The sequence below is a fragment of the Pinus tabuliformis genome, chromosome 9, assembly GCF_031772625.1.
Source record: "Pinus tabuliformis cultivar Carrire ecotype Pingquan chromosome 9, CPIR1, whole genome shotgun sequence".
Taxonomy (NCBI): Eukaryota; Viridiplantae; Streptophyta; class Pinopsida; order Pinales; family Pinaceae; genus Pinus; species Pinus tabuliformis.
Window position 1 is genome coordinate 834,172,595 of NC_142307.1, and position 14,348 is coordinate 834,186,942.

General features: G+C 34.3%; 1 protein-coding gene across 1 annotated transcript in view; it reads right to left on the reverse strand.

Moving 5' to 3' along the window:
- LOC149151370 (putative proline transporter 2) overlaps positions 1 to 14,348 on the reverse strand; it is a 56,652-nt gene that overhangs the window by 35,185 nt on the left and 7,119 nt on the right. The window contains exons 3-5 of the mRNA XM_089438461.1: positions 12,659 to 12,753; positions 12,118 to 12,307; positions 11,777 to 11,901 (exon numbers count right to left, since the gene is read on the reverse strand). Coding sequence (XP_089294587.1) covers positions 11,777 to 11,901; positions 12,118 to 12,307; positions 12,659 to 12,753 — 410 coding nt within the window. The remainder of the gene's footprint in view (positions 1 to 11,776; positions 11,902 to 12,117; positions 12,308 to 12,658; positions 12,754 to 14,348) is intronic.

Sequence of the window (14,348 nt, forward strand, 5' to 3'; positions counted from 1 at the left end):
TTTCCGCAATCGAGTATCTCTGTGATTTAAAAAAAAAAAAATCTGCTGTGATAGTAATTCTATTGAGCTTTCGTCCGAAGTTCGCAAGAAGTTCGCCAAAGGATCGAAGGGACACCAAGGCTGTTGTTAGGCGTGGAAGCCGTTGTGTAAGCCAGAAGAGTGTGAAAGATCTGAGTAGGTTCACCACTGGTTCATCAGGAGTTGGCCATCAACACTATATATTTTGGTGGTGTGCAATTTTGTTTGCTTTGTAAATACCCCAAGAGGGATGTTGTCGTAGTGAGCCAGTATTATTATAAGCAACCACCCTCGGTCATAATCGAGTAGCCTAAACCACCATTTCAAGGAGCCGAAGAACCATCTTATGCATAATGCATGCTGTGTAGAAATTCCAATTGTTTCACTTAAGATAATGGATTTTCATAAAAATGATTTTTCAAGGATTCTATTGGGTATTGTGAGCTTTTTAAAAAGTTAAGATAAAGGATTTAACTTCGCGATGAGTTATGAGTTATTATCGTTATTATTTATTATTATTTTATTTATTTATTTTTGGTAAAATTATGATTTTAATGTTATTGGCGTGGAATGGATTTGAAGAATTTTTAAATCAAGTAAATTATTAAATTATGATTAATTTATAGAAAATAAGAAGAAATATGTAATAATGTTGTTTCACATTTAATAAGGTTTTGATAATAACATTTTTCTCAAAATTGTAATAACAACTAATCCAAAGAAGCTTAAGATATTTTACACGTGATATGTAATGAAAAAAGGGGCAACACCAACTAACATCAAGTTGAGTCACAAAGGTTTGATAAAGTGATTGTTGCAATAGAAGAAGCATAAGATTTTGATATTGTAAAAATAATTGGAGAAACTATGGAAAAAATTATTGAAGGAGAAGAAGGTAAACAAGTTAGTAAGATTGTAGTTGTCTTGAACACTATAGAGAAGTCTATTAAAGAATTTGCAGAAGAAAATTTAAGATGTAGAGCATGGGCATGGGGAATAAAGTGAAGCCCACTTGCAGATAGACATGAGTATGAGAAATTGAAAGTGCCTTTACAATGGTAGAAAAATGTGAGGAAAAGCTAGCAATGAATGTTGAATTTGATTATAATGTTGAACTAGCATGTATTGAGGAGTGATTTGCAAATCCCAAGTATGATGGAAGATGGTATGGAAAAGTTTTTATAACTACAACATAAGAGAATAGAAAAGATGAAGGAAACCATCAAAGTTGTAAAATTTGTTACATCAATTTTGTAGGAGATGAAAGAAACAAAGATGTTGTTCAATCAACAAACATAAAGGAATAATATAATTACTCTGATTATCTACACATGTAAATAAACGTACAATATGCATATAGAGATTCTCCATTAGTTTTAAAGAAGTGTCTTAGTATGCATGTAAAATATAATATTATCTCAATGTTTATTATTAGGAAACTAGGATATCAAAATATCTTTTCTAAACTTTTTTGAAGATGTCCAGGAAAATTCTTATCTATTTAAATATATTTTCTTAACCAATTTAAAAATTCAAATTTCATGAAACATAGCTCTCTTATGTTGTGTTTTATTTGCATATTGTATCTCTAGTATTCATAAATAATCATAATATATTAACCATATTTTAGTAATTCCATAAATTATAAATTTTACTATCTATACAAATCATAATGAAAGTTATTAAAAAGAAAACTAAAATTTTTAACAAAAAATTATTCAATTTAAAATACGTATATTAATAAAAATAATATTCAATTTAAAATACACTCTATTAAGCATTATTAACCTTAAAAACACCCAAGAACATTTAAGTATGGATTTCAATTTTCAAAAATACGAGGATCAGAAGAAGAAGTGAACTAGGATGGTGCTGAGAGGGCGACGATTTTTGGGGAACGAAGCAAGAATATAACCAGGGTTTCGAATTGTCACAGAGGCAGTCCTCCATGAAAGGTCGCATAGGAGGGAGCTCCACTCCCTCCTACAAGCAGGTTGTGGCCAGTAGGGGCAAAAAACCAATGGAAAATGACAAAGAACCTTCAGAAGGAAAGGACAGAAGCAATGAAGAAGAGCAGAAGGGAACTAAGTCAAGGGAGCACAATGATGCTTTGGAAAATGAGGAAGAAATCAAGGAACAAAGCACTAAAGACAAAGCACACATGGGACCATGCAAACCCAAGGCAGCGGTAACTCCAAGAGTCATTTTAAATGATCCAGCGCTGCAGGTGCACAGGGATCACATGCAAACATATGCAATCATTTGTAAATTCATGGGGTTGTGGCCCACTGAAAAAGCATTACAAATGTGGATTAAATACAACTGGAAACCAAAAGGCAGCATTGACCTACATCTTGGGTCCAAGGGATTTTTCACTATTGTATTTGCAAATATTGAAGATAAGGATAGAGTGTTTGAAGGAGGGCCATACTTTTATGCTGCAGCAAGCCTCTATATGCGACCTTGGATCATGAACTTTGTTCCAGAACGTGAAACTTTTACCTCAGTCCCAGTCTGGGTAAGGCTCTATTCTCTACCTCTAGATTACTGGCAAACGGAATCTCTATCAGCCATAGGGAATAAGTTAGGGCATTTTGTCAAAGTTTTTGAAGCTACTAGAAGGGGAAAGTATACTTCCTTCACTAGAATATGTGTGGAGATGGATCTCTCTGGAGCTTTACCGGATGAGGTTATTCTGGAAGTTTTTGATGAGGAATGGATACAAACGGTAGATTATGAACATATTCCTTTCAGATGTCGCAAATGTCATGAGCATGGACATCTGTACAGAGATTTCCCTCTTAGTAAGATAGAGAACAAAAATAATGCTGATACTATAAAGGATCTAGAAAGCTTCTTCAAGGTGGAACATAAAGGAAAAGGGGGCAAAAAAGGACTAAGAACACGCAAAATTTCAGGGCAACAAGCTAACCAGAACATGTTCCAAGTCCTTGAAGTAGACGAAGGTATAATAGACACTGCTAAAGCAAAGGAAGGAAGCCCAGTAGAGGAGGAGATAGAAGGAGAAGGTGAAAAAATACAAGAAAACGACAAACAAAAAGAATTTATGCCAAGTACTACAGAACAGATGATGGATCTTGAAATGACCCAAAGTGAGATGGATATGGAGGACCATGAACTCCAGGAAATTCTTGAGAAAGAGAACCTAGATTTAGAAGGTTTCTTGAATCAAGGAACCAAAGAAGGGTTAGACTCGTTACCTACAGAGGAGTTCAATAGGGTTCAACAGCTGTTTCTATGGAAAACCCAAACTACAGGGTTGGATAGACTAAAACACAAAGATAGACAAGGCAACGAAGGAGTGAAAACGATGAAAAATACAACAGGACTAGCTCCCAAAATCCCAGGAAAGAAGAGGGGCAGAAAAAAGCAGAACAAGCTGTTGATGGAATGCGGGAAGCTAATGATAGATTCAGGTAAGATGAAAGACCTATCCAATTACTCCTTTACTAATCTTTAATTATGAAGTTCACTTCTTGGAATATCAGGGGTCTAGGTAGTAAAAGGAAACAAAGATTATTGAGTAATAGAATGAAACAAGCATCTCCGGATGTGATTTTCATTCAGGAAACTAAGTGTTCCATTCAGAAGATAAGAGATATCCACAATAAATGGCTCAATAGATTTGAGTTTCTGGAAGTCAAAGCAGAGAATGCAGCAGGAGGTATTCTCACTTTTTGGAATCCACAAAAAATCAACTTAATAGATGCGGAGGCATCTAGGGAATACCTATCTGTAGTAATTCAACCAGTAGGAGAAAAGGAAATCTACCTGGTCACAAATGTCTATGGTCCACAAAGAATGGATGACAAACTTAGGCTTCTAAACTCTCTGGAGACTCTCAGAAACAGACATGTAGGAATACCTTGGATCTTAGGGGGTGATTTCAACATGATTAAATCACTCACGAAAAAAAAGGGGGAACTAGGGTTCTTGGCAAAGACTCTTTGGCTTTTCAAACCTTTATTGATAAGATGAAGTTGGTGGATATTGAAATGAATAATGGAATCTTCACCTGGAATAATAAAAGAGGAGGAGAGTCTCAAGTAGCTTCCAAATTAGACAGATTCATAATCTCAGAGGATCTCATGCTCAAGGACAAGGAAATAGTAGCAAGAGTGCTACCCTTTGGGGGTTCAGATCACTGGCCGGTACAACTGGAGGTTCAAGGCATGGATAACCCTAGGAACAGACCTTTTAGATTTGAGAATATCTGGCTTTCCCACCCAGATTTCATCAGCAACATATCCAAATGGTGGGCAGAGGATTTAAACATTCAAGGAACCAGAATGTTCCTCCTACAGAAAAGATTAAAACACATCAAGCTCCGGCTTAAAGATTGGAACAAGAATGAATTTGGTAATATCTTTGAAGAGAAAAAAATGATTGAAGGCAGACTGCAGGAACTTAACCAAACCCTTATCAAAGAGGGCCATGACAAAGTCCGAAGTGATCAAGCCACCAAATATCAGCAACAATGGGAGAATATATGCAAACAAGAGGAAATATTTTGGAGACAAAAATCTAGAGTCCAATGGCTAAAAGAAGGTGAGAGGAATACCATATTTTTTCACAAATCCACCATGGAAAACAGAGCTCATAATAGAATTTCTTTGATTAAGGATAAAAGAGGACATAATCTCAAATCTCATGAAGAAATAGAAGCAGTTCTAGTCTAGTACTTTAGAAACATAGCATAGGAAACCTGTTATGAAAGAGATCACCACATCCGGGACTTCACTAAGCACATTCCCAGGTTAGTTTCTAGAAAGGATAATGTTAACCTTTACAGGCCTGTGATCGAAGAGGAGGTAAGTGAAGTTCTCAAAGAAATGCAAAATGGTAAGGTGCCAGGCCCAGATGGTTTCAATGTTGACTTCTTCAAAGCTTGCTGGAATATTGTCAAATATGACATTCTGCAGGTTGTGGAAGATTCCAGGAAGCGTAGAACTATTTTGAAAGCTCTGAACTCCTCTTTTATAGAACTTATCCCTAAACAGGAGCTAGCTCAAACCCCGGATAGATTCAGACCTATAGCTCTATGCAATGTGATTTACAAGATAATATCAAAGGTGATTGCAAACAGACTCATTGCCCTCTTGCCCTCTCTAGTTTCAGGGGAACAATCTGGATATGTGGAAGGAAGGCAAATTCTTAATAACATCATACAAGCTCATGAAGTGGTGCACTCTCTTACTAGTAAGAGAAACGCTGGAATGATCATGCAACTGGACATAGCCAAAGCTTATGATAAACTGAATTGGAACTATATCAAGAAAGTTCTTCTTGCTTTTGGGTTTGATCACAACTGGGTAAGATGGATCCTAGCTTTTATTACTTCCTCTAGTTTTTCAATTCTAATCAATGGTTCTCCTTCGGAAACTTTTACCCCTTCCAGGGGCATTAGGCAGGGTGGCCCTCTTTCTCCCTTTCTCTTCGTCCTCATGATGGAAGGACTGGGCAGAGCTATCAAGCATGCTAAAGTAGCTAGTAACATCAGGGGGATTCAATTCTCCGACAATGGACAAGACTTAACTCATCAACAATTTGTGGATGACACCATGTTGCAGGGAATGCCCACAGTCAAAGAAGCTCTTGCTTACAAACAAATCCTCAATGACTTTGCCATGGCTTCAAGTATGGAAGTTAATCTTTCCAAATCTAAGATCTTTTTCTTTAATACTAATATTGCTATTCAGAGGAACATATCTAGAATTCTGGGCTTCCAAAGAGACTCTCTTCCCTCGAAATACCTGGGGGTTCCATTAACTGCAAAACCGCTACACAAGAGTATTTGGGAGCCGATGATTAGTAAGCTGCAAGACAAAACTAGGAAATGGACAATCAGATCTTTAAACTTGGCTAGCAGGTTGGTCCTCACAAAGGCTGTGCTTCAAGCAATCCCAATCTTTATGCTTTCAACTATCCCTACACCTAAAGGAATTCTGCATCAAATTAGAAACATTCAAAGAGACTTTCTTTGGGGCAAGGGGGAAGAAAAGAAAAAATGGGCCTTAGTTGCATGGGAAAAAATATGCAAACCCAAGAACCATGGGGGTCTTGGTTTGGATGATCCTAAGATTCTGTGTAAAGTTTAAAGGGAAAAACTTTGGTGGCGATGGATAAAGGAACCAGAAGCACAATGGGCCATCACTTGGAAAGAAAAATATGCAAGTTCTTGGCTAGATAATGACCACATAAGGATGGAGGGGGAGATAAGAGGATCTCATATATGGAACAAAGCATGGGATAACAGAAGCTTAATTCAAGACCATAGCTTCTGGGAGATTAGAGAGGGAGACTTAGCCTTATTCTGGGAGGATAGATGGCAACAAGAACCTATTCTGTTACAGGAGGACTTTGAGAACCTCAAAGTAGAGACAGACACCAAGGAGCTCACCCAGGTAAAGGATTTTTGGGATCAAACTCATAGTTCAGGGAAATGGAGAAAATGGAGGAAACTTGATCTCCGAGATGACAGTCCTCTACAAACTAAGGCGGAAAGACTAATGAAAATGTTAGAGCAAAGGAAAATTCTAGTTTCAAGGGGGCATGACCAGGTGAGATGGGGCAACAACAATGAGGGGAGCTTTAATCTCAAAGAAGCTAAACTTATACTCCTTGAACTTGATTCCCAAGCTCCTAACAGGATTTGGCAAAACCTTTGGAAGTGTCAGGGTTGGATGAAAATTAAACTTTTTCTGTGGCTGGTTCTACACAGGAAAATCCTAACCTGGGATAATATCAGGAAAAGGGGTTTCCTAGGGCCTTCTAGATGCCATCTTTGTGAGGCTCAAGAGGAGACTATGGAACACCTTCTCAACAATTGCATCTTCACATCCAGATTATGGGATTCTTTTGCAGCTATCTTCCAACAATCTGATAGAGATATTGGAAGTCTTTTTAATACTCTCACCAAATGGAGAAAGAACTTTTTGGATAATGAAGTTCTTAATTCAGCATGGGCTCTTACACCAAGCTTCATTCTTTGGAATGTTTGGAAAGAAAGGAACAATACAATCTTCAAGAATGTGAAGAAATCTTCCCAGTATATTTATGATCTGATCCTAAAATAGATTAGGGAAACAGTTAGCACCACCATTCGAAATCTTCCCTCAAATCCCCCTTCTACTACAAACTGGAGGATTCTCTGTAGACTAGAGTTGCAGAGTCTCGTTCCTCAGGGCTTAGTCAAGAAAGTTTCCATTATGGATCCTGAACTAGACTTCTGGCATCCTCCACCCAAGGGCTTTCTAAAATTCAATATTGATGGGGCTTCCAAAGGTAATCCGGGCAAGGCAGGCCATGGTGGGGTGTTAAGGGATGACAGAGGAGACATTCTGTTTATCTTCCATGGCCACTTGGGAAAGGAAACCAACAACATGGCGGAGTTAATGGCCATGGAATACTATCTTGAATTCCTGGTTCAGGAAAATCGCCTAAATATGATCATTGACACTGACTCCAGCTGGTCATTAAGTCAGTCAAAATAATAAGCTGGGGAACAAAACCAGAACAATCCTCTACAAACTGGAGGCTAATTTAGGTCTACCAACGGATTCAAAGTCATCTTCAGAGACTGAGAACAGTCAGTTTCACACATGTGTGAAGAAAGGCCAATAAACTAGTAGATTTGCTAGCCAATCACGGAGTGATCTGCACAGATTATAGGGCAGTAAGGAATTGGTGAGAGTTCCCTAGAAACAGATTAAAGATGGAGTGTCAAAACCAAGCTAATGAAGACTACACAGTATTTCTTAAGAGAGACATGGAGGCGGGTACAGTTAACCAGCATGCCCACAACGGGGTCTTTTGAAAGTGGTCTAGAGAGGTTAACCGGTGTTTCTCAGATTAATTGGTTCACTAAAGTATCCAGTTGTACGGATGAGGACGAAAGGGCTTCAGGAGTTGCAGGAAGGCAGGCACCGTAGGCTTCACGCAGGAGGGTTGATGATGCAGACAATCGGGAGCAGATGACACCTAAAGACCGCGATACCAGAGATTTCCTTTTTTGCCCTTTTTACCACGACCTGAGCGGTTTTCAGGTGATCGGGGCCCTCAAAAGTGGGAAGCGGTTTTCTCCCTTTCGGGAGCGATCCCACTCGGTGAGCTCCACGTGGCAGTGGGGTCGGGAGAAAAACAACCCTTATTGCGAGCTAACTTCCATGAAGGTTGGCGGTCGCGATATTTATATCCACCGTTGGATCTCTCAAGGCGATTCAACGGTTCAGATCGATCGTGTAGGTTTGCGAATCCTTGAGGTAAATGCTGAGCAGCTTTTCATTGCGATTTGGTCTACAGCCGTTAAATCAATTGGCAAAGTTCAACGGTCAAGATTAAAGAGGAAGGCTAGGCTTGGCGGGAAAAGAGAGTCCCGGGGGAAAAAAGACTTACCCAGTGGACAACTGTACCAAAGTTTAAGTAATTGGGCGGACTTATGGCCTTCGTATGTAAACAACCACATGAACTTTTCGGGTCCGAATCCATGTGTATGTTCCATTTGAGAAATGTAAAGGTTAGCGATAGAGTCTAGGGAATAGCTTTGATGGGGTTTTCTCCCATTCAGCGACCTTGAGGGTTCTGATGTAATCTATGTACTTTATTTTTTGATTAATGAATTGGAAGGTTCGACTCTTGCATTAGCAACAAAAACCTTAAAAACATCCAAATAAAATCCATAAAATATAGCATTTATCCACTACTTTAACAAGGACAAAATATTATATAGTTGAAGTCGCTTAGCAATTTAGTTAATGAATGCACTACATAACAGCCAATAAATTACTCTCAAAATTTATTTAAATGAAAGCATTGTAAATTAACTAATAAATTACTTATATTTTTACATAAAAATATAGATATATTAGTAGAAAATAAGAAATATATCTATTTGAATTTACATGTATATAATTTTAAAGATTTTAAAAATTAAATGATTTTAAGAAGTTTTAGTGTTTTATATAGAAAGAAATCTTATACACTGTCTAATTTAATTATAATCCTAAAATTTGAATGTCAGTACTATTATTATGAAACTAGCCTATAAAATAAATTACATGTTTTAAATCCATTGGAAATTAATATTTTAAAATAAATAATATTTCTTAAAAAAATTTCCTTTATATAAATAAACCACCATCAATCATAATTTTTAAATGCAAACTCGATTTTTTTATTAGCTCTTCCCCACATTCACAAGTCCATACATATGTCAGATGTTTTAGTACTCCTGTTTTAGGAATGAGTTGTGCCTTAATATTGTTTAAATATATATTGTCTACATTTTCTATAAGTAAAAAGAATTTAATCGATATGCATAACTCACACAATTACTATGTATATAACTATTTATCTGTTACAATGTCGCGGCTATGCATAATTAGTTATCTGCCATTAAATTATGATATTGGGTTGTTTTTATTTTTTAATAAGGGTTTTGAATTTTAATTTAATTATTAAAAATCCATATGGTTACTAATTATACACCTTAAGTATAAATATTTTTTTTCATGTTTAATCTGAATAATCTAGTTTAAATTATATAACAATAATTATTATTATTTTAATTATTATTAAATTTCTCACTAATATCCCTGGATCTATTAACACTTATTCCCATTAGATAGGCTTTACTGTTAAATTTATATTAATTAGTTACACAAGCCATTAATAAGAAGATTAATACTATAACGTTATTATAATAATAATATATCATTAATTATTATTAGTTTAGTTAATATTAAATCCTTTCAATTACTAATAGTTATTATATGTTAACATTTCAATCAAAATTATGGTAAATATTCCCTAAATGTAATATTGTTAACCCAAAATCCGTTTAACTTTTTACTTAAAATAACACTTGATAAATATTAAAATAATATTCGTTTTAACATAATAATATTATTATAGTTAAACAATTTGAATAGTCAAATCTAGCCGTTTCTTGGTCAATTATAGCCGTTTGTCCAGTCTGACGTTCAGTCAAACCTAGCCGTTGGACGATCTGCTCTCCCTATTTAATTTGTAGCCATGATATGATTCTTCAACTTGTTCTGACGATGAACCACACTAGTTGGTTTGAAACGCGTCGACAAATGTATTATCATGTGATTTACACTGAAAAGCTTTTTCTCATAAATCTGATATGGATGACACAAACCTCAATTCAATAACTATTAAATAGATAGTAAAGTTTATTTAAATTTGATGAACTATTCTAAAATATTTTTAGTAAAAATTATATATGGAAGGTTGAGATTTATCTGAATTATGTTTTTTTTATTTTTTAATTAAAATTAACACTTAAAAAATGTTATATAAACAGGTTTACTATAAAATAATGAGTTATAATTTTTTTGGACATGTAATATTGATAAGCCATAATATTATTGTAATATTGATAAGCCATAATATTATTACAACTATAGTTATTACAAAAACTATTTACAAGTTGTAAATTTTCATCATTAGATTACATGATTTTTCAAATACAGTTATATTTAACTTATATATTATTTTTTATAATTAAAAAAATAATAATAATTTAAAATAAACTTATAATTTAATAATAATAATTTAAAATAAACTTATAATTTAATTAATTTTTATAATTATTTTAAATTTTATTAATATAAAATGCATTATAAAATAAATATTTTGATATTAATAATGAATTAATGTTATTGACTTTTATCATATTATGATTTCTCAAATACAGTTATATTTAACTTATATATTAATTTTTATAATTAAAAAAAATAATAATAATTTAAAATAAATTAATAATTTAATTAATTTTTATAATTATTTTAAATTTTATTAATATAAAATGCGTTATAAAATAGATATTTTGATATTAATAACGAGTTAATGTTATTGACTTTTATCATATTTTATATATATATATCTAACGTAATGAAAAAATAAACATTTATAACTAGTGATATAGCCCAGAGAAAACAAATTCAGGAAGATAAGTAGAATTCGTACAAATATAGATGTCATTCAGACTGGTTTAAAAATATGATCTGCACAGGTAAGCGGTCATATGAATGGATATCCTGCACCACAAACTTGGATATCATGATTGCCAAAAAATGAATACACGTTCCAGGGAAGTATATGAACAAAAGCCAATATCTTCAGAGTGGAATTTAGTAGAGGGTGCTAGTGACACTGGGATGATTTGGCTTACATTAATTTAAGTGCTGTTCAGAACTTTGCATTAACAAATCAGTCTGAACCTAAGCAGAGACCACCCCAGTATTAATAACTTTGACATTCTAATTAAAACTGCCAAAACGAAAGAAAAAAAGAGGAGAAATGATCTGGGGTTACAACGGTCATGCTGAATGTACTTACAGAAAGTTATCAGAAAAAGTATCAAAGAACTGCAATAAGTTATCAGAAAAAAGTATCAAAGAACTGCAATGTTTGTTAATTAATTATCAAGGTTGGAATTTTAAAATAAATTTCATTTATCAAATTTGCTGGTTTTCACATTTCTTAACTCGTTTTTATAATTTCAAAAAAGAAATTAACGTTTTTATAATTTTTTAAATTGTATTTGAAAAACAAGTCATCCCATAATAAACAATTTGCCCATTAAATTCCATCCCTACTAATCATATAATTCAAATAAAACCAAACCTTATTTTAAGAAACAAAAACCCCACATTAATAAACAAAAACAAACCCTCTCTATTATTACAGGAAGCATCCAATCCCCACTTACCTGTATTTCAGGAAGCATCCCGCTATTATATGAGAAAACAAGATTGGCTGCAGCACCAATTGTGTTAAAAACTTTGCTGGTCGTTGAACCTGAAATTCCGTAGTGTCTTGCCGGCCTATTCTGACCTGCACATCCAAAGTGACATAAACTTTAGAAAACCAAACTTGTGCTTCATTCTTTCACACTCTAGCAGATCATTCAGTAGGAGAAATGCAAACATTATGAGAACAAGATTGTCAGTACCCAACACTCCCAATATGCAGGTGAAGTATAACAACTAGGCACACATTCATTGACAAAAAAAACTGCTATTTGGATAATTGAGGAGGGAGAAAAAATACCATCTTTTATGCATAACCCGATAGTAATAATGATATAGGTGAGACTAAAGATTGTTGAAACACCAAGCCACAACCTCAAAGCCGACATGTGTGGGACACCAAATGCAAAAATACTACAAATAATTCCTGTAATTAGAATGCAGTAAGGTAGCTTCAATATGCCCTGATTGCTGTATAATGTATATATTGCCTGTACACAAATCAACCCGATATATATAAGCACTCATAATCTGTTATTTGCAAATCATTTCAATGCTGCCATTCTCTTTACAGAGAATCTAATCTATGGAAATTTCTCTTTCTTATTTTCCACTTCCCTAGCATGTTCGTCATTAATCCTAGAACATTTTCTTCATTTAATATGACGTGTAATTTTAAGTTGAACCACGTAAAGGACAGAAGTGACAGTCTTTTAACCATAAGCAATACCCTTATAGCTTCCAATGGAATTCATACCCTCGACATAATTAAGAATAAATCGAAAATTAAATGCCTTCTATTTGGGGTGTATTTGGGAAATTGCATGCTATTTCCCTCTTACCTTCAGAGCTTGTCCAGCCACAATTATAAGGCCAGTGTTAACCATGAAAAGGTTGATATATTGTAGAGCCCATGTCGTGTAATACATTTTTTGACCTGCAATCATAACAAAGAGAGTTTACTTGCAGTAGAATACCATGCATAGAGAGATGTTGGTTTGCTAAAAGAATGAATGGAATTCTTTAAACTATATTTTCTGTGACTGCAAGTAAACAATAATATTTCAAGCAGAAGTTGTCATGTTATGCTTGTTGGTGACATCGAGGTGTAAGACTTTAACTACACATGGTAACATGGTAAAGGTGTCTGTGACTTTCATGCTTTAGATTTTTTTTTCACGAGAAACCTTCCCTATTTTTTTTTGAATTTTAAATTTTATTTATAAGGAAAATCACTATAAGACAATAACTCTGAAATTTTTGTGTTATCACTTATAAATGGTGGAGAATAGCATGTTTCGAGACTTCAATCTAACTTTTACTCATAAGGAGAAGGTTATATATTTTAAATTACAGAGTAACAATATATTTGAAAAGAATTTTGATTTTTGATTGTTTAAAATATGATATATATATAATTAATATGGATTTATGTTGGTTTTTAATATGTAAGTGTGAATTTAATATTAAGTTTCCTAAAAATTTACACATTTTTCTGGTAGTAAGTTACATATTATTAAAATATTTTTATTAAAAAGGATGAAGCATTTAGAGGTACAAACCATTCCTTAATCTTCATCAATTTTAACACAGGATAGATCTCTAGTTAAAATAAATCTACATTGGCTCTTAATATACCATGTGTCAACTCCATGTTTGACCATCAGAAAAAAATTACACATCTCCCTTTAAAAATTTTAACAATTAGCCCAAAGCCATCTCAATTCTAAATCAGCCATATACCAAGAGAGATCAAATCCTTAAAAGTTTGCACGTATACTCCATATTAAACACAGAAAAAATTATACATCTGACTTATAAACACACTACTAAAATATTTTAACAATAAATTTTTCCCACATGTATGCACACCTCTTTTAAAAAAAAGACATTTAAAAAAAAAGACATGTCTTAATGCAGGGGCTATTGATGGGGTGCATATCTTTCAAAAGGCATTAGGTTTATTGCGTGGCATGTAATGTTTTCAATGGAGTGGTGGAATGGACGACTTGCCACAGGAAATCGCAATCACGGGTTTAATTTAGAGTTAGAAGAACGTAGCCCCTTCTATTATAAGTCGGTTGTCACAAGGAAAACACCCCAGAATAACGTTAAGAACAGAGGATATTAAATTCTTGCAACCCAGACCGGGCACAACCTCAGTGCAAAACCTTCTCAATAAATTCTCTGTAACGTATTCTTCTCTCCGTTAATTTATCTCTGTAGACCCAAAAGGAGTTTTTCTCATGTTGTCAATCGTTGCGTCAATTTATGGATTAAATGTTTCTTTGCTTTTTCGATTTCTGTGTCCAATGAGCTCGTTTGCAAGGATTTTTGAAACTATGATCATGTTCCAGTAGTCCACCTTGGCATGGGATAAGGGGCCAATTCTCAACACAGGAATTCGTAGTTCTAGCAGTCTTTCTTCCCACACATGAAGCGTCCTGCATGCCCTTCCCTTTCTATGAACCTAAATTGGTTTCACCCTCGCAGTGTTAAAAGGCAACATGCAGTTCTGAGTACCACATTTGA